Genomic DNA, 27,202 nt, shown 5'->3' with positions numbered 1-27,202 from the left:
GCAGCCCGGTAAGGCAGGTGGGCGCCTCGGGTTTTTTCGGGGTTTAGCGGCAGGGCGGTTCTTCGAGAACGGCACGGGGTAGTTTGTCCGGGCCTTGGGTCCCAGGTGAAGGGGGTAACATCTCAGGCTTCTGCCGCGGGTTCTGTTGTACGTCTGATCAGAGGAAGGAAGTTCTAGGTTGGAGGATGTTTGGTTTCAATGTTTCTTGTAGAGCCGAGCATCTCTTAGGCTGTTGCCGTAAGAATAAAGAGTAGAAAGCATCAAAGAAGACAAGGGGTTTTGCATTGTTTTATTTTTTTTAAAAGTTGCTGAAGTTGCTGGAGTCTTACAACGGGAAGTACATCCTTGATGGAGGTTCTAGATATATAATACAGGGACTCTCATAATGTGCTATCATGTGTTCTTGAGTTTTGCTCACAGGTAGCTTTTTATGTGTATTTTAAGTTACATGCTTGTGATTAAAGTTAGGTAAAATAAGATTGGTTTTAAAAATTGCTATACACGAAAAAGGAGATGAAGATTTTAATTGAGAATAGACTAAAACTATTGTACAACTTGTGGACAGCAGAATGGTGCAAGATTTGCATTGTAATAGTGTTGTAGGGAGTTTTGTAGTTTATGCCATGTAGCTGAACCAGACCCTTCTGATCCGAAGTTAACTTGAGTTGCAGCTTTCTTTGTACTATGCTCTCCTTCCAGAGATGCAGTTTCAGGCAAACTTCTTAAACAACTACCCGATTTCTGACTTCCCCTCGACACTGATTTTGCTAGATTGCTCATCTCCAGTGCTCTGTTGGCTTCAAACATTGTATTAGATCTCTTAAATAGCTTCCTTTCTTTTGCTAAATTATAAGATAGCTCCAGAAAGGTACAGGAAACTGAAGCACTTCAATGTTTAGATGAAGAGATGAAACAAGCCTAATATGGGAAAAACAAATGTCCTAAAATGTTTTTATAGATTTATAAATTTAAATTTTTGCTTGTCTTTTTGATTTATTTTCCAGGAAGTGTTAGGCTTTTGGTAGTTAATGTGCCTAGTCCTGCAACCCTTCGGAATCCTCAGATGATTGCATGGAAAGGTTATCCTGTACGTGATCAGTAGCAATACTGCAACAGAATGTTACCTTCGATTTTGAAGGTGGAAAAGCAATGGTTTATATTGTTCTCATATGGCATTTAAAATGATTTTTCATTGTTTTGCTGTTCTCAATGGAGCTTTTAGTACATGTAGTTTGGTATTCATCTTCAAATCTTGTATCATATGCTGTGGTGATGGATAAAGTCCACATCTATAGAAAGCTGCCTTTCATTTGAGAATGACTTTTCTCAAGGTTTAAAGTCGTTTCATGCTCTTTATATGTAAAGACCTGTGTTATGAGTTTTTATTTTTAAATTTTATAAATTCTATGTTTCTAATACAGAAAAGCTTTTGAGGAATTTCTTCTGGAATCTCGTAAAATCTTAGGATAGTGACTGCTCGAGTATGTGTATTTTCTCATAGTGTTCTAAGCTGTAGCTCAGTTGGTTTAATATTTCCTCCTCCCCTATTAAAAAGTGGTGTGAAAACTAGTATGCTGACTTCTTGTTACGGCTGGTGTTTGGATCATTATTTAAACAAAATTACTTAAATATTTACGGAACTCCTTCGTATATACAACCAGAGATATATTTGTCTTATGTCACGTCTTGGAATGAAAGTTTTTCTGTTACTTTTCCTTGCAACTGTGTCAGATGTCTTAAATGCGTTATCTGATGGTAAAAATATTTAAAGTTACTTCCACTAGAGTTAGTTTCTTCTCACTGCTCACTTTTGCAATTGCTTTTTCAGCCCTTATGTCATATTTTATCATCTACTTGGTTGTACTCCTACATCTATTGATGGGCTTGTTCTGCTAAAAGATACTGAAATAAGAGGGGACATACAAATTGCAGTCTGCTGCCAAGAATATACAAAACGTGAGAGACATCTAAGATACCTTGCTTATGTAGAAAAGGAGCATGTAGCTGTCAACCAATTGACCCAATAAGACCGATTAATTTCAGCATCTATAAAAACTGTATTTTTGTGTGATAAATAAGGAATCCTACTGAAGCTTGAGCTATAATATTCAACTGAGGGAAGATGTGATTATAAAATCAGTCTATTGCTAGCCTTTAAGTTTAATTTATTCCATTATATGCTTTTTTAAAAGATTTTTCTGAAACAGGAAATAGCAGTGATATAATAAAAAGAGATAGATGTGACACTGCTGTACCTAAACCATGACTATGTGAACAATATCACTGATTGAGGTTAGATTTATGTTTTGTTATCCTGTCTCTAGGAGGAAGCAGATGTTTAAGCTGTGCAAAATACTATTGGCCTGGATTATCTAATGTCTTTCACCATATCTGTAACTTGGTGCATAATTTTGTAGAAATTGGACTGCAGGTCATGTGTTTTGTCTTGGAATAAATATACTGAATCCTGAACATTTTCCACCTATAACAGTATTTTAACTTTGTAATTCTGTGCACTTTAATGTGCTATCTGAGCAGCAGGAGAACCTTTCCTGGAAAATTTCTGACACCCATCCTTATTATTAGAAGTAAGCTGAGTTTGAGCATATAGTTTGTAAACCAAATGGAAAATGCTTGTTTATACATTAATTTTATTTTTTAAAATCATAGCTTCTTTAATTTAAAATTATTTTCAATCAAAGTATGACAAAAATACTTAAATTTCAGGGAAACCTGAGAAAAAGTGTAAGTGCAGTCTAGTGTATTATCCAACACTAAAAATTAACATGCAAAAGTACTTTAAGCGCTTGAATATCTGTGTCAGATTGACAGTTCCTAAACTTGTTTCCTAGTTGTTTAAAGTAATATTTGTCTTACTTTAGTTGTTATTTCTTACAGATAAGCTCCTATACTTAGTGTGAGGTAGAGTCTTGAAAAGCAATGTGTATTTTAGCTGGCTTCCAAGCAGAGAAAGCATTAGACCCTAGTTGTTTTTGCTTTCCATGGTTCCTAATCTTAACTTTTGGTGTTCAACAAATAAAAATTCCACGGATGTTTGCAGAATGAATGTAATTTTATTCATGTTAGGAGATAGTGGTTTTGTGTGACCTATCTGTCTGCTGCATTAGTACACATGATCCAGATCAGGTGTGGATTTGCAAGTACATTTCTGTTGAATTAGCTAAAGCACATTAGACTGAATTTATGCCAACTGCAGGAGAACAGGCAGTACCTCATCTAGTAGAAAGCCTTCTGGTATGAGGATAACTCATCAGGTTTTATGAATACATTCAGACTGGCAACATTAGTTTATAGGATTAGCGCTTTGTTTTGTGGATTATCACATTCTTCACCTAATATAGTAAATTCAGTGTTCAGGTTCTTGTATCTATTGCTTTTGCATTCAAGATACTATCTTAAACCTTCTTTAGAAGTGGATTCTTGATTCCTGGAGGTCAGGGACCAAATATTTGACAAATGCAGTTATCTGTCTTTTTTCTGGAATCACGTTGGCAGGTTTAAATACAATTGATATCTTTATACTCATGACCAGCAAAGCCCGTTTTCCATTCCTGAACAGATACTTGTGATTTGTCTTGGAACATTTGCATAGTGTGTTCTTAAAGATACCGTTTGTTTTTTTTTTACTTAGGACAGAGTACTGCTCTTAATCTTCCTCACTGCATTTTTTCCTGTTCCTTAAGGCAGTAAGTAGAACAATTCTATTCAGTTGTTATTAATCTTCACATCTCCGGTATTTTTTTCTGACTGCCTTTCTTTTGTTAGAGACATGCGTCTTCCTATCTGCTATTTACTGACTCCCACTGCACACTCATCTTCTCGACGGCATGATCCTCAAAGTCCTTGGCGATACCTGCCTTCCTAGAGACCTGACTGCACATTGGACTAAAAAAAAAAAATACATATATGCTGTTTGTGCCATTACTTCTCTTGCTTTTCTTCCAGAGTATTATCTTTCTCTTCTCTTAGAGACAAAAAAAGACTTCAGAAGTCTGAACTCATGGGAGCTCCCAAAAAACCCTTATTCTCACAAACAAGTATTGTACATTTCAGGGATGTCAGCATCATTAAAAGTTATGCCAGCCTAGTCTAAAACTTTTCTTACAAAATATTTCCTGTCTCAACTTCAGAGACAGCTATCTATAGAAATGTATGAAGGTCATCTCTTATTTAAAAGCTGTTTTGTGATACCTGAAATAAGTGTTTAATAAACATTAAAGGATTAGTCTGTTGGGTTTTTTTGGCTTGTAGGTCTTGTCTGTTGGTTTTCCCCCACCCCCCAGGCCCTTAAAATATACAAGGTAGCTCCTTGCATAGCTGTGTTGGTACAATTTGAACTCAGGTTTTGAGAGTTAGAATGTACTGATTTATATAATTGTATCACCAATGTGGATTGTTCTTTTGCTGCCACATTTTACCTGTTGGTTGTTTTGGTCCTCTGAGAAGGAAGAATTGAGTAGTTGGCACATCCTAAAGTCCAGCTAAATACTTTGAAAGCAAACCGTGAAATCTCGCCTCACAGGGCAAGAAATTTTGAAGTCAGTTTTGCAGCTGAGTTTGATGTATGTGTGCAGTGTTTCCTGTAAAATGCTATCTAGCAAATGTCAAGGTAGAAAACTGGAAGTAGAAAAGATATATTTACAGTGTTCTGTTAAGTGTGAGGTTTGTTTTTTTTTTGTCATGGAAATGCTGAAATGAAGATCTGAGCTGAGTTGATAATTAGCTATTAGAAGATTGGTTTTTTTAACAGGAGAACGTGTGTTGATGAACACTTGCTCTTTTGAGGTGGACTCTTAGTAATTGTCCAGCTTTACTGACATCAGCTGTTCTATTTATTGCCTTTGTTTGCTCAGTGTCCTTCTGTTATCTCAAGCTTAATGCAAATTACTGTTTTGTTATTCTGTAAATGGAACTTAGTTGAAAGATTCTGAATCCAAAAAGAAGTATTTAAGTTGGAAAGGTGTACAAAGAGCAGCTGGAAAAAAAAAACCAGACGCTTTATTTTGTGAGAGCAAGAAGTTTTGAGTCCACTATTCAGAAAAATAGAGTTTTTGAAGTAGCTCAACCTACTGACATTTGTGAGCGGAAGGGTAATTAAGATACTAAAATTTACTAGACTATTAAGACAAAAGTGTCTGAGGTACTTAACTGTACCTCAGACACATACTGTACCTTAACTGTACTGTATGCTTTTGCAATAAAAAATTGAACTGATCTCTTCTTAATGCTAAACATACTCTGTTCTCCTTGTCCATTGGCTAGGAGCAGAAAAGACAAAATAAGATTTCTTAATGAGAATCAGAGTGGGAAATGAAGGGATTGTATGATAGCATAGACAGATTATCCATGTTTGTGACTGCTCGTAGCCGTTATCACTGTGTAGCTCCAAGAAGTGTTAGAGTTTGGGATTTGGAAGACGTTTCCCATTATCATGGCTTTGCCCTTGGAGTTTGGAAAGCTGTGGAGCCAGCTTCAAAGTCTCAGAAATTATCTATAGCTTGAATATGTAACAGGAGGTAAAGTGTCCTGTATCTGTTTATCCTGTCCCAGCAAAATGGCCAAAAAAATTGCCTAGTGTCACAGACAACCATACGCATTACTCCTTGATTTGAAAGTGTGTTATCTGTTCAGGTCAGATTTTGACTAGTGTTTTAATTTTGGTTAAATTGATAGCTAGTACCTTCCTTAAAAACCATATTTTTATGTAGCTTTAAAAAAATTATCTTGAAAAATCTCTCAGGATCTCAGCTGATGGGGGAAATTGACATAAAGCATTTAAGAATCATTATTTAAATAAGAGATTTGTTATTAAACACATGAGAAGCAGATAAATTGGTTTCCTTTCCTGGCTTTGGTAATTGAAGGGTCATTGAAGTTCTGAATAACACAATGTATTATGCCCGTTTAGGTATCAACTTAATAAATCAAGTAGCGATGTTGACATATATCTGTATTTTTACATGGATGCTGTGTGTGTTTAGAGTTGCATATAAATGGCAATATTATGTGTACCTATATAAAGTGGTGTTGAAATTAGAAAATACTTTTCATAGAGCTACTTATTTAAAGGAATAAACATCATTCAAATATACAGTGTTTCATTTTATGAAATAAAATGCTTCATTACTTTTTCATATATACATTTTAGAAATGTTGTATTGCATTTGAAGTATTTAATATACTTAGCAAAGGTTCCTGATTACATTTTTAGTGAAGTATAACGGTATCTAGGCAACCAGAACGGACAGGAAGTCTTTGTTACCCACCTCAATTGTAAGGATGTTCTGAATCTCTGGGGATTTTTTTAAGCTTCCAGTAAACTCAAGAGGTTCTTGCCTACTTTCTTAATCTGTATTGGATTACTGGAATTAAGCAGTGCGTGTTGTCTGATAAGCAGTTGAGCCATTCTAGAAGCTCTGTTGCTAAAAAGGAAAGTACTCTTGCAGCATCTGGTTGAGTGGTTTTGCCCACTCCATTGCACTTTTAAAAGCTTAATTTAGTTTTGTGCTGGTTTAATAGTAAAATTGGTTGTCCTATTTGGATTTAGCTTGCTGCTAGAGTGATCAGTTTAAATGGTATTTCATAATGGTCTGGTGAGAACCTGAATGAAAGCACAATAAGGAACATAGATACATGCCTATGCAAATGGTTACTGGAAACACACATCAGCTTGAGAGGAGAAAAATGGGTGCAGACTAGAATCCTTTCAATTTCTGCATTTCTATGTCACAGTCAAGTGTAGAATAGGATTAGGAATTATGTAAAATTGTATTCACCTGTGAGGTTCAGTTGGTAGACATGTTAAACACTATTCAAAATTCACTTATATTAAAATCTTATTACTGGAATAGGAGAGGATGGTCTTTCTCGAGGAGTGTGTTGATTAGGACACTTAACCAGAAAATGATGGTAGAGTTTGCTTTTGTTCCAAGTCTAGGGTGTCTTAGTCCTATCTTTCCTTGTGCTATTCTAACTTGGAGGTTGTAGGCTTGACTAGGAAGAGTCCTACCTAGGGCTGTGTGAAGAATATAAGATCATAGTGCACAAGAAGTAGAACTGCCAGCTCAGTGTTCAAACAGTAGAGGAGAATAGAGGTATCAGTTTCCAGTTAAAACAGTAAAGTTATACTAATATTATAAAAAGGATACAGTGAGAATGTAGTAGTGGAATGCAATTAGAACTTTTTCTGACTGGAGACATGTATTGCAATAACAAAATTGGGAGTAAATGAGACAGTTGTCTTGAGTACTTACAGAATTTAGTTAATTAAATCTTATTTTGAATGCTGGTTGATCTCAGGCTTGACCAGTGATGTCCTATACAAAGGTGGACTGGAAAAAGCTAAGTCTCATTTTAGTGTTGTCTATATTCATGGTAAATTAAATATTTCTTGAAGCGTTTTGAAAGCGAATTTCTCAGCTGTATGGAGATTCAGTTCCTGATCCCTAATAGATCCGGTAAACTCTTAACAAAACCATTATATGCTTCCTTAAAGTCCTTGAAGACATTGATGGGGATTCCTTGTAATATGCTTTAGTGCCTCAGTGTTCGCTAGCAACGGCTGTCATTTAATTCCTGGATGAGAGACTACTTAGGTTATTGTCTCTGCTGTTCTGGAATATAGGACCTGTTGGGGTTAATTTAGATTCAGCTTTGACAATGTACTTGTTTGAGGCCTAGCAAGATGGTATTTATCTAGGTATCTGTCTTACTCCTTGCTTTGGACTTGTTGAGTGCAACTGCCTATTTGAATAGGTTGAAATTTTTATATGCTTCAAAGCTTTCTTAGTTTAGTTTGGGACCAGTTAAATACAAAGTGTTTAAACAACAACAAAAAGCCAGATTTAAAAAAAGGCACAAATAATATTCTGCATGTAGGTAGTGTTTTCTGGAAAGTGCATGTAACAAAAGGACATGGTTGACTGTTATGACATTAATTTTCTTTCCTGGTCCAAGCACAAATAGAGTTCTGAAAACGCTTGCTTTTGGAAAAGATCAGTCCAGCTAGGTCTTTTAACATTGCAGTCTGTGACACTTTAATTTCTTACAGTTTTTTGATGGAGATGGAGACCATTTTGTAGTGAATTTAGGTCAACTGTCAATAGTCTTATTCTTATTTTTGTGGATCTTCAGTGAGAAACATAAGTTAGGCATGGATGAAGACTTAAAATTTGTATGAACTAAAGTTATTGCAGTACTTTTGCAAGAATGATCTAACTTTTTTAATATAACTGCATATGTTTGGTGTAAACTTTGACAGCATCCATTTATCTCATTTGTGAATAATGCCTTAATGTTACATGACAAATAGAGCTTTGAATAAAATCAGTAGAGATTTCCTTGAGATCTCTTTTCTTTTTTTGATAGGAATGCATACACTTTGCTTTCTGATTTTCCCAACTCTTTGTGCAGTTACATAGTAACCTGAGGTAGCAGGGCCAGTAAGATCTGTCAAAACTGTAGGCAATACAATAATACTGTTGTTCTGAATTGTAGGTGTAGCCTGATAGGAAAATATGCTGTGAATTCCAAATTATTTTGTTGTCTCTGCCAGAATAACCAGCATTAAGTATGACTCAGTTGCAGTGGGGAATTTTTTGCAAATTATATTTGATTGTGATTAATGATAGTCTGCTTGGTAGTAGAAGTTTTCTCTGGTATCTCAGTCACTGAATCTACCATATTTATATATTTGCAAACCATATTTATAGCTCATTAAACAGTAAAATGCCATGAAGGTCATCCACACTGTCAAGAAAAACATCAGTGCACTCTGGATTTCTAGAGATATATTAGATATGTGTTTGGAGGTCTGAATGCTGTAGTCTTGTTAGAAATTGGCAGTAACTGTCTTGGTAAACATAAGAACAAAGGAAGTAGTTCTTTCTGCTGGAGAAGTCAGCATTTACCTTGTGTAGTGTGGTCATACACAATATCCACTCAAACTTTAATCATATTCTTTTATACCATAATTTCAAATGATGTAGTGATTGTTTCTGAGCATACTACTATGTGTGGAAGAAGATAGACACTTTTCTTCAACTGTTTTAAGTAAACAATCAAAATCTTATTTTACTTTTGAAGGGAATATTAGTTGTTTGCTATTGGTGGAATTCCATTAGAAACACTAACAATTTTCTGAACTCTGCATTTTGAGGACATTCCAAAATCTTTTAGAGGATAGCAGTGTGGAGGCTGGCCTTTGATACGTTTAAATAGACAACCAATATTCCTACCAAGTTGCTGTCAACATTGATGTGTTAAGCCTGGAGCCACATTTTAGCTGCTGGTGCTGTAGCATTTAGCTGTCAAGCAGCAAGCATGATAACTCTGTGGTTTGCATGTCTAAATACGCATTTAATTTCTGACATAAGAGTTTTATTTCCAAACCTTGAAGTGTCAGCTTGTCACAGTCATGTTGGGAGTGGCACCTGACACAAAAAAAGCTACGTCTGTATCTTGATCAAAGAAAATGCGTCAGATTTTAAAGTACAATTTTAAAGTACAAGTCACTCTCTAAGGCAGTGACACTGTTTTTTCAGAGATCTCTTGTACGTTCTCAACAGATATGTCTTTTAAAAGTAGATTCAATGCCAAGCTAACATCTTCCCTTTTGAATGTTTCGGGATTTCTAAAATATGACATTTGGAACTGACCTGTTGCTCTCCTTTATAGTAAGACAAGGTGTCCACAATATGGTTATAATATAAATGATGCATATAACAATAACAGTGTTCCTACTATATAGCAGTAGCTGTACAGCCAGTAATTTGAAACAGCTGAGGAATATAAGAACAGTTTTGAAGAGCTAGATATAATTTGTATTCCAAAGTGCATGCATTCAAGTCTGTTGTACATAAAATTGCACAGAACAAAAATTCTGCTAAGGTCTTTGCTTATCACTTGCATCAAATTCTTAGCAAAAAAAATTCTCACAAAACCTTTGTCACAAATAAGTAATTAAGCACTAATTTAAAATTTGAAGTAGCTGGAAACTCAATACATACTTTTAAAGATAAAGATCTGAATGAAAGTTACCATAAGGTTTGCAAAATGGTGTGTTCTGCCTGTTTCACCATAAGCCTTGTTTCTTAGAATGATTGAGTTCTAGAGGCTATATATATATAAATATATATATAGCCTGAATATAAACCCACAATTTTCTTTGTTACTTCATAGTAAAATAATTAATACAGTTTTTATCACTTGCTTAGGACTTTACTGTAGTAATACACTAAGTATCTAAGGAGCTTAAAGCACTTCAGTGAAGGTCTAGACCTGAATAAACACACAGGATGCTAATGTGAGTTAATATGCAATTGCTTCTTGAGGTAACGCTTTATATTAATGGTTTTCTTAAATGAAGTTATGTGTAAAATATATTGACTGTTTTGCATACTGTTGATTTCAAACATCTACTCAGAGCAATACTGAAGACCTAGGAAAGAAGTAATTAGTTGTAAACAAATCTTGTTTTGTTAAGGAGTTTATAAAAGTGATAGTGGCTTACAGGTTTAAATGATATTTCCTCTGTTGAACTAAGCCAGTATGCAGCTACTGGAACCTTGAGAACTATCTCCCATCTTCTGTCTGAGTCAGTGTCATAATTATAGAATCTGTCACTCCTGTGGTTTCAACCAGTGCTGTAATCTGGGATTCATGCACTACCACTACGTGGCTAAGTTACTGAAATATTTCATTCCAGATGTTATTCACACAACTTCTTTCTTAACTCATTCAAAGTTTCCTGGCATATTAATCCAGTAGCTATGAAAATTATGAGTCTAGGACTATCTTATAAGTTAGTGAGTACTATCAACCTTGGTTGACTATATGAAGGCAGTTGAGAAGGGGCAAAGAAATGTAAACTCTGTCACTGGCAGCAGCCACCCCAGAATTAGAAGAATGCAAGATGATGGCAGATAAGAAGCTTAACTGCTGGGTGGCTTTAAAAAGGGTGAGTGGGGACAGAAGAAAAAAACAAAATAAACAAACAACAAAACAAAACAAAAATTTCCAGGAGTTAGAGTGGTTTGGGTGCTGGTATCAGAGAATGTTTCATTTAGTGGTCAACCTGTCAAGGGGCTGTGTGGCAACAAGTTTCCACTGTGGGTTTCTTGTACTAGCATTGATGTATTTTGAATATAGGCACAATGATTAGCAGCTTGAATTCTAATTTAAGTCTCATGTCTGGTAATGTGTCATGAGGTGGTACATTTAAGAGATTGTACTTTCAAGCTGTCTGCTTGCCATGTGCTTTTGTAAGAGATTACTGACCCCATACAGAAGCAGCAGAATTGTGGGGAGAGGACTTAACAGTGGGTGAATGCAACAATTTACAAGTCAATGTGTTTTCTTTTCAGTTTTGCCTGTGTCTATGTCTAAGTTTACCCGGTTTAAGTCTTCTGTTTTATGGACTTAAAAGCTGACAAGCATCCATTGAAAATTTGATATTAATTACTCATGTCCATATTTGAACTCTCTTCTGGCAACATCAAAGACTACTGTATTTGATTGTGGGTTTTGTTCTTTTGTCTAATTTGCTGCTTCAAAGCCAGCTATGTTCTACTCGTCTAACTCTTCTCTTAATCTAGACTGTTTGCATTTTTTACTCCAAAGTTTAATCTACGTTTTTTTTTTCTGTGTTAATGTTGCAAGGAGTATTGTTACTAGGAACTGTACAATTGTACAACTGACTGTTATTTTCCTCCAAAGAGAGTTATTATGAACTTGAAGGTTGCATTACTTTTTGTTTAGATATTTTATTAAGTTCCTCACTAAGCAATTAGCAAAAGATTCACAAGTTATAAATGTTACTATTAAGATCTCAACACTTACAAACAACAGTTTCTGTGCTTGGGTGCATGAAACATTTATTCCAGAAATTTGTAGTTCTGGAATGCTTGCTATGTAGGCTGTGTGTGGGATAATAAATAAGACACTGAATAGTTTAAAGTAACAGTTTTGTTGACCTGTTATTTTAAATCAAATTATAGAATACTGCAATTCTTTTTAAACACGGACCTGCTCTGTTTGGAAAGCAAAGGAATATTGAATCTGTTTAAAATGATGTTTGCTACAACTTTGTGGAATCACAGATAGGATTGATATAGGATTTGATAGGAATCACAGAATGATTCAGGTTGGAAAAGACCCTTAAGATCATTGAGTCTGACTGAGTTTCCCTTTTAAATATTTTTTACTAAGTTGTTATGTGACTTGGTGAGTCACATGACTGACTTTCGCAAGTTGGAGGTTGGCTTTGAAAGAAAAATTATACAGATTTAGTCTCTCCTATTTATATGAGCTTCAATTAACTGTGCTGTGGATGGTGCAGCAGAGTTAGTCATAGGCCTGGGTTTATGTGATAGGTATGAATTTACTGAGTGCTTTCATAACTCATGCTGGATGGAAGTAAATGCTTTGGTTAGCATGAACACTAGCTGTGGAAGTAATGTCATGTGAATGTAGAGCCTGATTACTAAACATTAAAGCAGAAAACACTCCAGATTATGTAGCAGAGTCTGTGGAGAAAAATATGGCTCTGCTGTTTTCTGTGTTAAAATGTGCTGATTAAGTACAAATAGTAACTGAGTCAGTAAGACTGTTCAAATTATTGGCAGTAGTGAAGCAGAAATCAAATATCACACTAGAGAAGTTGGCAATAAATAGCATCCTTTACTAGATTGGGAAACATACAATCAAGTCTGTCTAAATTTGTGTAGGGTTTGGTTTTAACTGTACAGCTAGCTCTGACATTTTATATGCAGCTGTCACATGAAATACTTAATACAACTTGCTCCTGTCTAAAAGTCACTAAACAAGAGTTAATTCTGATTTTGCTGTACAGACAATTTTGTCACACTGAGATAAAGGAGGACATTTTACAAATGCATCTATCGGAAAACCTGGCTGAACTCTATTCAGGAGTGCAAAACCAGTGAATCTCCTTTAAGTATGGGGAAGTAGGATGTAATTTTCTTACATACTTCACAAGGATTATTAGGCAAGCTGCAGATGTTTTGGCATGCAGTTAAAAAAATGCCCCAAGCAAACAAAACGGTTTCTATTTTTCATTAAACGGGAATGCATCTTCCAGAAACTATCTAAGATACTCTGTAATAATTGACTTACTTTTTTCCTATGTGTTATGCATGTTTGTGGTTATGCTACTGAGAAGGCTTTTATGACAATTCTAGGTGTTTGGTACCTGTGAATTCTAACACCATAGAGAGACATGCATATCTGTCTCAGGAAAAACTGAGTAGTAAGTGTGTTACAAAATAATTATTTTGATACTGTAACTAGCCCTGATACTGACCTTCTTGGTTAGTCAAATGTGTCCATTTTAAAATGGAGAGAGCACTTCAAGAGGTAATGTAAATTAAATGTTGTTGTAATCTTTCTTATCTTCACAATTGCTGTCAATCCAGTAGCATATACTTTCTTCAAATTGGTTGAATAAAGATGTTAAACCAAAGCAAATTATAGTAATTTCATTACTAAAACTAATCTTTAAACTTTTGTCATAAATTTGTGTTTATGTACATAATTAGGTATTTACAGATTAAGTGTCAGTTTGGTTTGTAAATGCTTTAAGTGTCATAGTAACAAATTACTTCTGTACAGGTGTCTGTTTTTCTGTTTTTATTAATATACTGGTATTGAACTCCCATAGCAGCTGACAGTCTAAGAACTGTTGCTACTTTATATAGAAACTTGCAGGTTTATAAAAAAAAAATAAAATTACTTTGCCATTCGCTAAAGATGGCATTAAGCAATCTTAGATTGATGTTGACAGGCCTACTCTATTCTTTAGCTACCGAATTCTGCAGCACATGAGCTCCTGTTGGTGCTAACACTCATTCTACTGTGTGTTGGCAGAAAGGAAGTCTAGCCACAGCAGTAGCAGTGCTGGGGAGGTGGTGGGACAACATTTGGCAGCCAGCCTTAAATTGGCTTGAGCATGTCATGGAGCTGATTTGGTTTAATTGGAGAAATCACAGAATCACAGAAGGTTAGGGGTTGGAAGGGACCTCAAAGATCATCTAGTCTAACCTCCCTGCCAGAGCAGGATCTCCTAGAGTAGGTTACACAGGACTGTATCCAGGTGTGTTTTGAATGTCTCTAAAGAAGGAGACTCCACAACCTTTCTGGGCAGCCTGTTCCAATGTTCTCTTACCTTTACAGTGAAAAAAGTTTTCCTCATGTTTGCATGGAACCTCCTGTGCTCCAGCTTGTATCTGTTGCCCCTTGTCATATCACTGGACATCACTGAGAAGAGCGTATATCCCAAAGGCATCAGTATACATTAGTCCAAGTATAGAAATACTCTGTTTCACTGGCACCAAATAATATTTTAAATTGGAAGAATCTTGTAGAGGTCATCTAGCTCAACCTGTGGCTCAAAGCCAGGCTTACTTCAAAACAGATACAGTTGCTTACAGTTGTCCAGTTGAATCTTGCAGATCTCTAAAGCAACTGGTTCCAGTAGTTTAACCTTTTCCCCTGGGGATAGGTCCCCTGACCCCCCTTATGTCTCTGAAGCTGTCTGTGCTGCAGCTTCTTCATTGCCTCACATATTTCTGTTGTGCACTTCTCAGAAGTTTTCTTCCATCTTAAGCTGTAAGTCCTAAGTGGGTTTTATGGAGCAAATGGCAATTAGACACGCCCCCATGTCACACACCACTGCCTCACACCCCTTCTCCACCCCACATGCCCTTGCTAGTTTTTTCCAGGATTAAAAAGTCCAGTTCCTTGTCACTTTTCCATGTATGCCATGTACACTAGCCCCCTAATGAACTAAGTAATCTTCTACTGTTTTTTATCTAGTTTATGAGTATCTCATTTATTGGGTGCTGAGCCCCGGGACAGTGCTCAGATACAGCATTATGAATGCTGACTGCTGGGGGATAACAACTTCTTTTTGAGTTGTTGACTGCATTTTTGCCAGTGCAGCAGTAGTAGCTGTTGGACTGAGTCAACCCCTGAACACCCACACAGCTGCTTGATCACTCTTCTCTCCCTTGGGATGAGGAGAAAATCTTTTATCATCCCTTGAATTGTTTAACTCAACAGCTTCTTAGGGCAGCCTGTTCTAATGCCGTATAACCCTTTTGGTGAAGAAATTTTTCCTAATAACCAACCTAAAGCTCCCCAGGCACAATTTGAGCCCATTTCCTCTTGTTCTATCAGTTGTTACTTGGGAGAAGAGACCAGCCCCTGCCTAACCTCGTTTTGGGTAGTTGTAGAGAGCAGTGAATTCTCCCCTCAACCTCATTTCTCCAGGCTAATCAACCCCAGTTCCCTCAGCTGCTCCTCTTAAGACGTGTGGTCTAGACCCTTCACCATAACAACCCTTCCAAAGTTTATGACAAAAATCAAAACAAACACCATACCTGTATATGTCTACCTTTCTTCCTTCTTTCCCCAAACTTTTACTCCTGAGCATAGTATCACATGGTATGACATACGCTTTTGATCAACTTGAGTCACTTGTCCTAGCTGTGTCTCTTCTGAGCCTCTTGCCCACTTACAGTGTACTTGCTAGGGGTGGACACAGGGTGGAAAGATAAAAAGCCATGATGCTGTGGATACATTTTTCAGCAGTAACAAAAACACTGTTTTGTTATCAACACTGGTTTAGCCAGAAATCCAAAGCACAGCACCATATAGGCTGCTGTGAGGAAAATTAACTCCATCCCAGCCAGACCCAGTGCAGGAGCCTGATGTGTGGTTGACCTTCATTGCCACAAGGGCCAGCTGTTGACTCTTCAGGTTGTTAATCCTCATTGTTGTTTTCTGCAAGGTTTAGTCCTGAATGTTTTAGAGCTTATTCTGTGCCACTTGCAGGACTTCACATTTTTCTCTGTTCACTGTCATGAGATTACCGTCAGCTCAGTCCCCTAGCTTGTTGAGGACTCTCTGAATAGCACCAGAATAGACCAACACTGGCCTCCCAGGCTGATGTCACCTGCAGAATTGAAATGAGTGCATTCCACTCTGGTGTTAGGTCATTGGTGAAGGTGTTAAAACTGTATTAGCCCAGCATCATCTCCTGAATTTTGTTTCTTCTAACTGGCTTCCAGTTACATTTTAACTGTTGAGCACAAACATGAAAGTCTTGCTGTCTAGGAAAATTTTCAGACACCTTGAAATTGATATTTATCTGGTTTGGTACAAAAATACTATGGAAGGTGGCATCCAAACCCTTATTAGAGTAAAAATAAATGACATTTGTTGGTGGTGTTCATCCCCAAAACTAGCTCTTTCCTCATGCAAAGTCATCAACTTTAGGCAGACTTTGCACTTTGTAAATCCATGTTGGCAATTCCCAGTCCATTTCTTTTTGCTCATGTTCCTGGAAATAACTCTACAGTTAGCTGTATAGTTAGTCCAAAGATCAGGGTGAAGCTGACTGTCACATAATGCCTCAGATTCCCCTTTGTGGACTTATTTTGAGGAGGAGTAAATACAGTCTTTATCAGTGGCTTTCTGGAGTCACAGTGACGTGTAAAGAGTTTTATTTGGTTGTATTGGATTAAGACAACTTCTGAACCATTTGCATTAGAAATACATGCAGACTGTGAAGATTATACTCACTTCTGCAAAACCATATTGAGAAAGAGGAAACGCAAGAGTGAGAACTCAGCACAAGTCAGAGCCGGACTGTTTGTTACTGTTCGAAGGGTTTAGATCCCAGCTTATGAGTTCCATAAACTTTTCAGAGAAAGCAGCACACTAAAGAAAGTGGAGATAAAGTAAACTTACAGTCGTTGAGACAGCTTTTTTTGCTGCTTTTTTTTTTGTATTCTCCCATCCGCTGACTGACATACTAATTGTTTTGTAAGCTTTGTATTTTAACGCAGCATATTTGGTTGTTGGTTGTTTTTTTCTCTAATTTAAGTATGGAGAATGGTATCAGCATGTCTGGCAAGCCTTGAGCAATCTGTTCCAACAAAAGTAGTTGGACTGTGGTGGTGTATTCTTGCAAGGGTCAAAAGATGGTTATAAGAACTAGAACCATTAAGAGTTTGAGGATGTTAATTTGGAACACTGAAGACCATTAATACAGTGTGAAGAATGTATATAGGAGGGTTTTAGTTAGGTGTTGATTAAAAAGGCAGTTAGAGGAATTGAGCTTCACACCCATTTGAAGTTGAACAACTGATACTATGTTTGCATTAGAAACACCAGCAGACTGTATAAAGATTATGCTCACTTCTGTAAAAACAGAAGCAGAGGCGTCTTAGAGCTGAATGATTTTGTTCTTAAAATGTGTCAATTTTGAATCTTCCAGCTTGAGACATTTACATTTTGATATTACAAATTAGTTTGTAACAAATATACTTTTAACTATTAAATATTTTTACGTTGATTAGGTATTTGAAGTCAAAGATTGATAAAAGTCTAATGGATTTTCACACTTATTTTTTAGGAGCTGGTGAATCGGGAAAAAGCACAATTGTCAAACAAATGAAGTAAGTATGTTGAAATACTAAAATTGAGAATTATTTTTTATATGAATAGGGAATTTATTTTTTTTTCCTTCCATAGGATTATCCATGAAGCTGGTTATTCCGAAGAAGAATGTAAACAGTACAAAGCTGTTGTCTACAGTAACACCATTCAGTCCATTATTGCTATCATTAGAGCAATGGGGAGATTGAAGATAGACTTTGGTGATACAACCAGGGCTGTGAGTATTGAAGTACATATACAGATATACAGCTGAAATATCTATTAATTTTAAATTTGTGACCGTTACTGTTTCCTGAAAAAAAAAATTTCTTTGGATATCCAAAAAACTTCTATGTAGGATACAAAGTTTGACTGAAAACTAAAAGCCACTAGTCTCTACATGACAGGGTGACTTACAGAGCAATCAGCACTAGTTTGATTCATGACAACTATTGGTTTAGAAAAAAAATTTCAAATTCCATCTAAATTTGGAGAACTAAACATCTGAGTCTTACTGAGGTTTTTAAAAAACATGCAACTATGCAGTCATGTCTCTTTATTTGTATAGACTTGTGGGTGGTTCTGTAAGTCATTTAAATTGGACCTCTTCATGTTCCTTAAAAATCACAACTTAAAAGGTAGGCATCCAGCTACTGTCTGTTCTTCTCAACTAAGATTAGACACAATGATGCCTAAACCATTTCCAGCCTCTGAACTTGATCCTGTTTCATACTCTTTTCTAACATGGAAGACTTGATTTTACCTGAAGCAGAGATGTGGGTGTAGCCCTGCTGTTGGTATCCCATTTTTTAATGATACTGTATGGATTAAGGATTTTTCCCAAGGAAAGAGGGACCTTTTTCTAAGCTTTTCTATACCTTTCCCATTTCATTTCATCTAATGTCCTGCATACAAACCTCTGATAGGTCTATTTTCCATTCCACCTATTGAAGCCAGTCTGCAGAATTGATTCTTTTGGGTTATTGTTCCTTGAGTCCTAACACTACACTCCTGCCTGTGGTGACCCTAATTACGTCCCTGTCTGGTCAGGAAGTTAAAGGCTCTGAATCATTCTGGCAAATGCCTAGCTTAAGTGTTTTTGTTTATCCTCTGGTTACAGGAATCCACTCTCTGCTGCAGTGCTGAAATTGATCACCAAAGTTGTTAGTCTGAATAGCATTGAAACTTAGTTGGATATGTGTTCCTTTATTTCCATAGAAATCAATGTCAGAATATGGAATGCTCACTAGTACAGTCTTTGAACCAGGAGCTAGCCACACTGACTGGTCTTGAAGGAAATGAGTTTTTTTGGGGTTTTTTTTGCTATTCATGTATTGAAATAAGTATGTAAGGTAGAGAGATATTCTGTCATAATTGGTTTGTTTCTGTCATGTTAAGGTTTAATAGTTTGGGAGGAGGGTCATGAAAAATAAGAAACAGTATGTAAATTCTTCATTCATGACAAAGTCTTGTCTTCAAGGTGTTATTAATTGCTTAAAAAGGAATTTACAAATATTAGGGAGTATATCTTCAGTGACCTTGTGAAATGTGTTACGTATGGTTGTCACAAGGAAGGCAAACATTCATAAGGTTACCTAAAGCGGGTCGTAAAGTTGTATCTGAAGCCTAAATCTAATTGGCAGTTGTTAATTATTAGTTAGTTTTCATTTTGTTCTTTCATAGTAATTTTTTTAATGTACATATATAAATTCTACCTGAAACCTCTCAAATAGTAAACAGAACTAGTAAAAGTTTAATTTTCATTTGTTATTCCTGTTTATTCTCATGTTTGCTGTTGTCTTCCCTTTAAGGCCAGCATTTTCCAGGGTAGCAGCAGTATCTTGTTGCATGTTCAGTGTGTGTGCAATGGAGTGCTCTCAAAAGTCTAGCAGTTAATGCTGGAAAGAGCCGGATGGTAGACTCATGTTACTAAATGCATAGTAAGAGAAAGTGGAGGATGAGTAAATTTAGGAGTTAGCAAATAAAATTACTAAGAAGGTGATTTTGAAGGACATTTTATATATTATATCAATTTGAAGTCATCTGAATTTTTTATGACTTAAGAAAAATGATGACGCAAACTTCTATTAGGGATAATCTTAAAATAGCTGACCATCCTTTTGCACTTAGGCATGTCTTGGTGGTCCAAATTCTTTTTTCAGAGCAACACTACTATGAAAAATCTGTATTAGTTTTTTGCCAATTGTAAAGTCAGAAATAGAAAAAGGAATTCAGAGCTTGTGTTATACATCATTCTCACTTTAAAAAAATAAATACATGGTTGCTCCTCAGGTATTACAGTATAACCTTTTAAATTCTATTTCCTTGCCATTTTTTTGGCAAAAAATAAAACTCAAAATTGTAACTGATGACAACTGTTACATTCAGACTCTTTCTTAAATTTCTGAGATTAATTTCTGAGGGGTTTACTCTAAATGGGTTAAGTTTGTTTGGAAAATCATATACTTTTACTTATGTCTTAAGGCTAATGGTAAAGCAGTCAGTTGAAGATTTTCCTTTTTAAAGCAATTGAAGCAAAGGAGCACAGATTACACCAGCAGCTTCAGTCGTGGTCAATCTTCCTTTGTCCTACAGGACGTTTCAGTACTAAAAGAGAAACTATATTTTGAAAGATTTATAGTGAACTATGGACCACTTTCTGAATGTGAGATTTGCTATAACTAGCCAGACAGATGGTTAAATTAGTTTCTTTACATTATTTCATTTATGAAATCTGGTATAAAAATAGTGACACCTGGAGAGGAAGCTGTCCTGTTCCAGTATAATTAAAGGAAAGTACCTAGCATTGTTTAATAATGAAAACAGGACTTTATCATTGCATCCTACCTCACTTGTAATGTCTGTAATACTTGTTATACTTGGAAAAGGGAGTATAAGGGCATCAGAGACCACATTTTATTTTAATGTTTGGGTTTTTTAAATCTGAAATTGATTCTCTTGTTCTACCTTCCTTTTTCACTCCCTCACATTTTAAAGCATGTAGAGATGAGAGCTATTTGAAACAGAGTAAACTTTGTATTTTTGGGAGTCAGACCACATCACGTATAAAGTGGTGTAATCATTCATCACAAAATTGATTGTCAGTTTCTAAGCTGTTTCCAGCATGTGTCTTAATATATTTGCTACTCTTCAACATCCACTGCTTTTATGAGTTGTTGGTCCTTGGCATTTGCATCCACAAACAAGATTCAAGATCAGAATTGTCATTCAGGTTTCTTTGATGTAGGCATATTATTCAGACTACAGTCCATGAGATTGACTATCCGACCCTTGGATCTTTAGTACTCTCTCTTTTTAGGTATTTATTAGTGCAATCCATTGAGTTTTTATTAGTTGTCCACAGTTTCTCCTGTGCATGTACAGTAATCAGTATTCTGTTAATTTGTTTTACAGATGATAATTTTTAGATTTGAAACTCCTCTAGCTTTTAAAAGAGTCTTTGAACTACATATCAGATACTTGTTCGTATGTGTATCTACATGTGTATATATGCATAGATACATAAATCTCTTCAAGTTTGACTTGGGTTGACCTGACTGCAAGCTTTTTGTTTTCAAGCTGTAAATATCCGTATTACTCGAGCCATCTGTAAACAATTTCTCCGCTACCTGTCATAATATTTGATTATTTAAGTCTACAGTGGACAATATCTTTAGAACACTTAAACTACATTCTCTGCTTATCCTGAGAATTGTTTGTGTTTTTCCCAGCTTATTTGTACACCAAAGATACTAGAACCCGTTTTTTCTACTGATTTGCGTCCGCATCTTCACTTACTGTTTAGTGAGAATAACCTTATATGTTGCTTTTTTAAATCCTTTCTTAAAATATTTTCAGTTCCCAGCTGATGTGCATAAGTCTCTTTTCTCCTTTCTCCTTTCCAGTATCATCTGTTCTCTTCTAATTATTGGACAAACATTACATACTGTGGGCAGTTGCAAGCCACAAGTATGCTGATTTGTCTGGCTGACATACCTCGGCGTTAGATCACATACAACTAATAACTAAGGTCAAGCGATTACCCACAGGAAAGTACTAATGAGGATCTCTTTCCCCTACCTGGCTGTTACCTTCTTTTTCCAATGCCTTACAGATCTAACATTTTTAAGTTTCTTTCCTCAGTTAAAATTGGATGAAGGTAGCCAACTGGTCAATTTCTGTTGAAGGAGACTGGTGGATTGTACTCCTGTACTCCAGTGGTTTCACTCTCAAAGGCAGTCAATATATATAGTCTTAAAATCCAGCATTTGCTGTCTTACAAATCTTGATGTTTACTTCATATCACATTACCAAGAATATTTCATCTCTGTAGAATAATTAAGGTAACAACTGATTTATCTTAAAATAATTTAAGAAGTATTTTTCTATTTCCTGATGCAAAAATTTGGGAAGAAATGGTAGTTTCTCACTTTCAAACAAAGGTGTTTTTTTAACGTTAAGTGATTAACGTGTTTTCTTCAGTCATTCAACATAGATCTGCGTTTCTAGGCAGGTTCTAGGTTCTGGTAGGCATTATAACCATTCTACTTGAGCACAAAATATGCTACTATTTGTAAAGATTAGTTCAAATTACATAAACAGATCAGAAGAAACTATCAGCTAATGAGAAATTTGTTTTACTAGTCTTGTTGAAAAATGTAGGCATTAATATCCTATGCAGACCATCAAAACCAATTGTTTTCTTCACATTTTTTTCTATAGTTACACTCATATTTACTACATTAAGAAACTCACTTGCTAAGTATAGTTCTTAGGTGATAGTACTTCTGTTGTATTTCTCAATGTTTGTCTGTCCACTCTGTTTACATCCTAAAGGATGACGCTCGTCAACTATTTGTGTTAGCTGGAGCAGCAGAAGAAGGATTTATGACTGCAGAGCTGGCTGGAGTCATCAAGAGACTGTGGAAAGACAGTGGAGTTCAAGCTTGTTTCAACAGATCTAGAGAATACCAGCTTAACGACTCTGCTGCCTAGTAAGTGCTATGTGACAAGATGTTCTTTGTCTTGTAAATACTAGCTAAAGAAATAAAAAAGGGAAGCCTCATCTTTTGTGAAATTCTGGTCCCACATAGATGGAAAATTTAGAAGTATCCAGACAAATATATTGTCTACTTGGGTCAAAATGCTCCAACTAGACTTAAAGGTTGGAAAGAAAGAGCTCTGATACAATTTTGAATTTGGGTCATGTTCTGACCAGTGTTTTAATCATCTTGAGCAAGACAAAAATTTCTTCAAGGTGCTTTAATGGCATTTTTATTACAAAAACATGTCTCAAGCACCTGGTCATTATCTGAACACATTCAGGAAACTTGTGTGTCTGTATTATCATGGTACGGCTTTCATGCTCATTGTAGAGTTTCTTCTATGGTTCAGCATTGCTGCATTTTCTTTGTTTATTAACTGTCTCTGTTAGAAATGGGTTGAGCAATAGTGACAACCAGAATGTGTCTTCTATGCTAGGGTACTTCATTAGAAAAATAAAATAGTATGCAATCAAGGGTTTGAGATATAAGATGTGATGACAGCAAGTAATGCTAAGTCAGTCAAGGAAGAGAGTCCCTCAAGGGAGAGGTAAGATGGTAAACAATAGCATAGCTGTGGTACTGGCCCTACAGGGCAATTTTTTTAAGCTTTATCATTCAGAATTAATTTATAGTGTTTGAAGTGTTTTTTTACTTAAAGTCTTTCAGTTCTTTAGAATAACTCAATAAACAAACATGCAGTTGAGGTAACTGAGAAGAGCATATTTGGAGTAATGTATATATATAGGCATGCTGAATGAATATATATATGTGATCAAATTGTATTGAAATAACACTGATACTTCCAGTATGATTTATGCTTAATGTTGGCAAATTCTGGTTAGAATGAAAGAACATAATGCCTTCCGTATTTACTATGGTAAAGCACAACTTAGATTTGTGTGGTTTTTAGCAACATATGGCTTCTTGGCCTGCATTACTAGAATTTTGGTAATTAAAGTATACTACTGTTAAAAATGTGTGCAATTGGAAATTCTCAGTAGAAAGTTACTTTTTACCTGTTAGGCATTTTCTTAAACACATTAATTTGGGCCAAAACACTGGGTTGTTCTTTTCATACCTATTAGGAAATCCAGAGTAATTTGGAGCCTTGGTTACAGTTCAAAGTAACTTGTAGTTCAGTAGGTTGCAAAGATGCTGCTGTTTTAGTTAGTGCAGATAACGTGGAACCACATTTGTATTTGGGGATTTCAGAAGAAGAATTGTACAAGTTTCCTTTCTTCTGGGATGAAATATCTTTGTGTCTATAAAGCTTATTTCAAAATAACTTGGAAAATTGAGGGAAATTCTGTGTCTTGTCTTAGAGAAAGCTATTCATAAAAGTCAAGCACATTATAATGAATGGACCTAGAACTTCTGTAATTCTTTGTATTTATCTTGTTACTATTTTATGAATAACTGAAAGCAGTATTTATTTTTACCTTCAGTTATTTGAATGACTTGGACAGAATAGCACAAACCAGCTATATTCCAACCCAACAGGATGTTCTCAGAACTAGAGTGAAAACTACAGGAATAGTGGAAACTCACTTTACTTTCAAAGATCTTCATTTTAAGTATGTATATAATTCTGCATCTTCATCTGTTGGTTACAGTTTCTGTAAAGATCTAGAAAATGGTCTTTGAAGTATTTAATTTAACGCACTTGTATAACTACAACTTTGACTTACTCTCCCCTCCCCTTTTTTGAGGGGAAAAAAAATCCTCATGCTTGCCTCAATTTTTTAAAGGGATGTGGTCGTCACTGGAACTCATGCGATAAGTCAAAATAAATATGCTGATGTTAAGTAACAAATGCTTTGGTTTTATTGGAAGCTTTTTGTAAAGATGTTTGTATGTGAACTACATCTCAAAATAATGCCATTTTCTGCCATGTTAAATAGCTGTTCTATCAGATTCTTCCCTTTAAATTCAGTTGGAGGGAAGGAGGCTTATAAATGTTTGCTGGTGTTGAATGAAAGAGTAAATCCATTTTTCTGAAGAACTGAATTCAAATATGTATTGTACTTTAAGGTAGTACTTTATTTAGTGATAAGAGGATGTTACTTTTGTTTCCTGTGGTGTGGTATTTATAAAATAATGTTAATACTCTGAACATTTTATGTTCAAAGACACTCATGATGAAAGCCTAGAGTAGTATAAATGTACTATTCTACCTCCTACTGATCAGGAAGAATGAGAAGTCAGTAAAACTCACATTGTACCTGCATTTACATTGTGCAGTGATTGATCTCAGCAAATATTTGTTTAGTATCTTCATGGAATTTATTTTTTATTTTTAATGTAAATGCACAGCAAGTACTTTAAATGGATGCTTCAGGACCTTCCCTACTGTGGAAATACTTTTTGTTTCCTTGGTTTAGGGTTTAATTATTCAAAAATAATATTAATCCATAAAATAATAGCTGGCAAATGGGAATCAATCTCCTGCAAACCTAAGGAGGGTAGTCTTAGCCAAGCCTCAAGAGAAGTCTTCAGTGTTCTGAGGAGCTACTTTCTCACTTGTTGTCTAATGTTTCTTGCTCAATTCCCTATTGTAGATGGGTTTAAATTCTTCTATACTCTCCATGAGTTGGTATGCAAGTAGCTACTTCCAGTCTGCGGTAGAATATTAACTAACACACTGAGGGAAGTAGTATGTGACAAATTTGCATTGTTTTGAAGCTGCAAGTCATCACAAGTATTTGAAACAACAGACTTCTTTTTTGGTGATAGGAAAGAGGTGGAAAAAGTCTGTGTTCTTTCTCTTTGAGAAGATACTACAGTGAATATGTCACTTAATTTCTGGGTACCATTGTTAATCTGCTTTTTTTTCTGATTGGTGTTGTCTGTGTTGTGTCCTTTCCTACCCAGCCTGTGATTCACAGTTCATTATTCGTTATATCAGGATGCTGTTAGTCTGGCTTGCAAAATATTTGAAATTCCTAGTGATATCTAATGCAAGCTGTGTCTTTCAGAGTGACTGTAGCCCATAATAGTTAGTAAATGGCCATTTAGATAGCAAATAAAAGCAAATCCATTCAGATCGTGCCAATTTGCTGATTCTATGCTGGAATGTGGTCTTCCTATTGCTCTATTTCTGCTAAGGCAAGGATTGAAAAGAAGCAAGACTCATCTTTATAGCTTAGCTTCCCCAATTAATTTTCAAAAAGTATGTTTATTACCAGGGAACTTATTATTATGATCATTCTTATTGTTTTGTCTTAAGATAATTTTGAAAATCGTTTTAGTGCCTCTTTAAAAAAAAATATTGCATTTAAACATGGACATGGTCTTGAAAAACAGATAAAGTTGCACCTTGGTTTAGGAGAGGGAAGCTGAAACTCAGCAGAATTCAGAGATCCCAGATTAAATTTGAAAAACTGGAAATTCAATTTTATGTATTTATATTCAGAATACTAAAACAACAGTAATTAAGTCAGTGTTATTTGTACCCAGGTTCCTTAGTATTGCATTATTTCCAAGTATTAAAACAGACACCATTCCACTCTTATAGAATCTTACATTGTTGATCAAGACTTTTTATTATTTTAGAGTTTTTATTAATTTGGGATAATGGTTGAATAATATTTTCATCTAGTTTACATTTAGCGAAGCTAACTGTATTAAATTTTACTGATTAGATTTAACTTCTTAATGAGAAATAGTGTTCTAAATAATCAATTTTGTTTAACTTCTCATATTTTACAAAATGCTGTGTAGGAACACTTTTAAGGTTTTATTAATTAAAAAAAAAACAACAAAACCTGAGGTTAAATAGTAATAAATGTTGCTGATTTTTCTACTTTTTAAACATTTTGTCATCAGGCTGAGCTGATTTCAGATTTTATTGGTTAACATTCAGGAAGCTAGAAATTCCAAAGTTCATCCCCTGCTTTGCACTTTTGTTTTGCAGAATGTTTGATGTTGGAGGCCAAAGATCAGAGCGGAAGAAGTGGATTCATTGTTTTGAGGGTGTTACAGCAATTATTTTTTGTGTGGCATTAAGTGATTATGACTTGGTCTTGGCTGAAGATGAGGAAATGGCAAGTACCTTAGTTGAAGAATAGAACAGTGGTTGGAAAGAAACTAAGTTTGAAAGAAAAACTATATTGACATCTTTTAGAGTATTACTGCTTTATAAGATGAATGGGATTTGGGTAAAAGGTCTCAGAGAAATTCGTTCAGGTATCAACTATTTCCTTATATTCTAAGAAGGAATATTATGAGACAAGTATTCTTTTCAGCTATACTCCTTAATGTTTTAAAGGATGCATCAATTAATGAGGATAGATTGTCAACAATACACATTTTAGTCTCTTTATAGATGCTAGAAGTATATAAGAAATTGCTTGACTTGTCTGTTCCTGCTTTATTGTTTGTTTTGTTTTCCTTTCCTTTTTCGGTATTCAGGTTTTGTTTCTTTCTAAATGTATTTATCTGATCTCCTTCTTTCATTGCAGAAATTTTTCTCTTCCTTCTCCCTTCCAAACCCTTCCTCTTCTTTCTCTTCTTTCAAAATGTGACTCCTCCAATATTAGTATGCACAGAGTTCATGCTTTTTACTGTTTCGGTGGTCTAAAGCAATGCTTATCTACTGTGTGTGAACCATTAGCAAACTTCTGTGCTCTTCCTCATGTTCTGCAACTTCTTATAAACTATAGTTTGGGGAGGGAAAG

General features: G+C 35.5%; 1 protein-coding gene across 1 annotated transcript in view; it reads left to right on the top strand.

The window, feature by feature from the left end:
• GNAI1 (guanine nucleotide binding protein (G protein), alpha inhibiting activity polypeptide 1) overlaps positions 1-27,202 on the top strand; it is a 30,568-nt gene that overhangs the window by 1,154 nt on the left and 2,212 nt on the right. The window contains exons 2-6 of the mRNA XM_010001789.1: positions 17,459-17,501; positions 17,578-17,719; positions 22,318-22,475; positions 23,972-24,100; positions 26,440-26,569. Of these exons, the coding sequence (XP_010000091.1) occupies positions 17,459-17,501; positions 17,578-17,719; positions 22,318-22,475; positions 23,972-24,100; positions 26,440-26,569 (602 nt within the window). The remainder of the gene's footprint in view (positions 1-17,458; positions 17,502-17,577; positions 17,720-22,317; positions 22,476-23,971; positions 24,101-26,439; positions 26,570-27,202) is intronic.

This window comes from Chaetura pelagica, unplaced genomic scaffold (genome assembly GCF_000747805.2).
Source record: "Chaetura pelagica isolate M959 unplaced genomic scaffold, ChaPel_1.0 scaffold137, whole genome shotgun sequence".
Classification (NCBI taxonomy): Eukaryota; Metazoa; Chordata; class Aves; order Apodiformes; family Apodidae; genus Chaetura; species Chaetura pelagica.
Note: the sequence above shows the minus strand (reverse complement) of the source record. Positions and strands in the feature narration are given on the sequence as shown.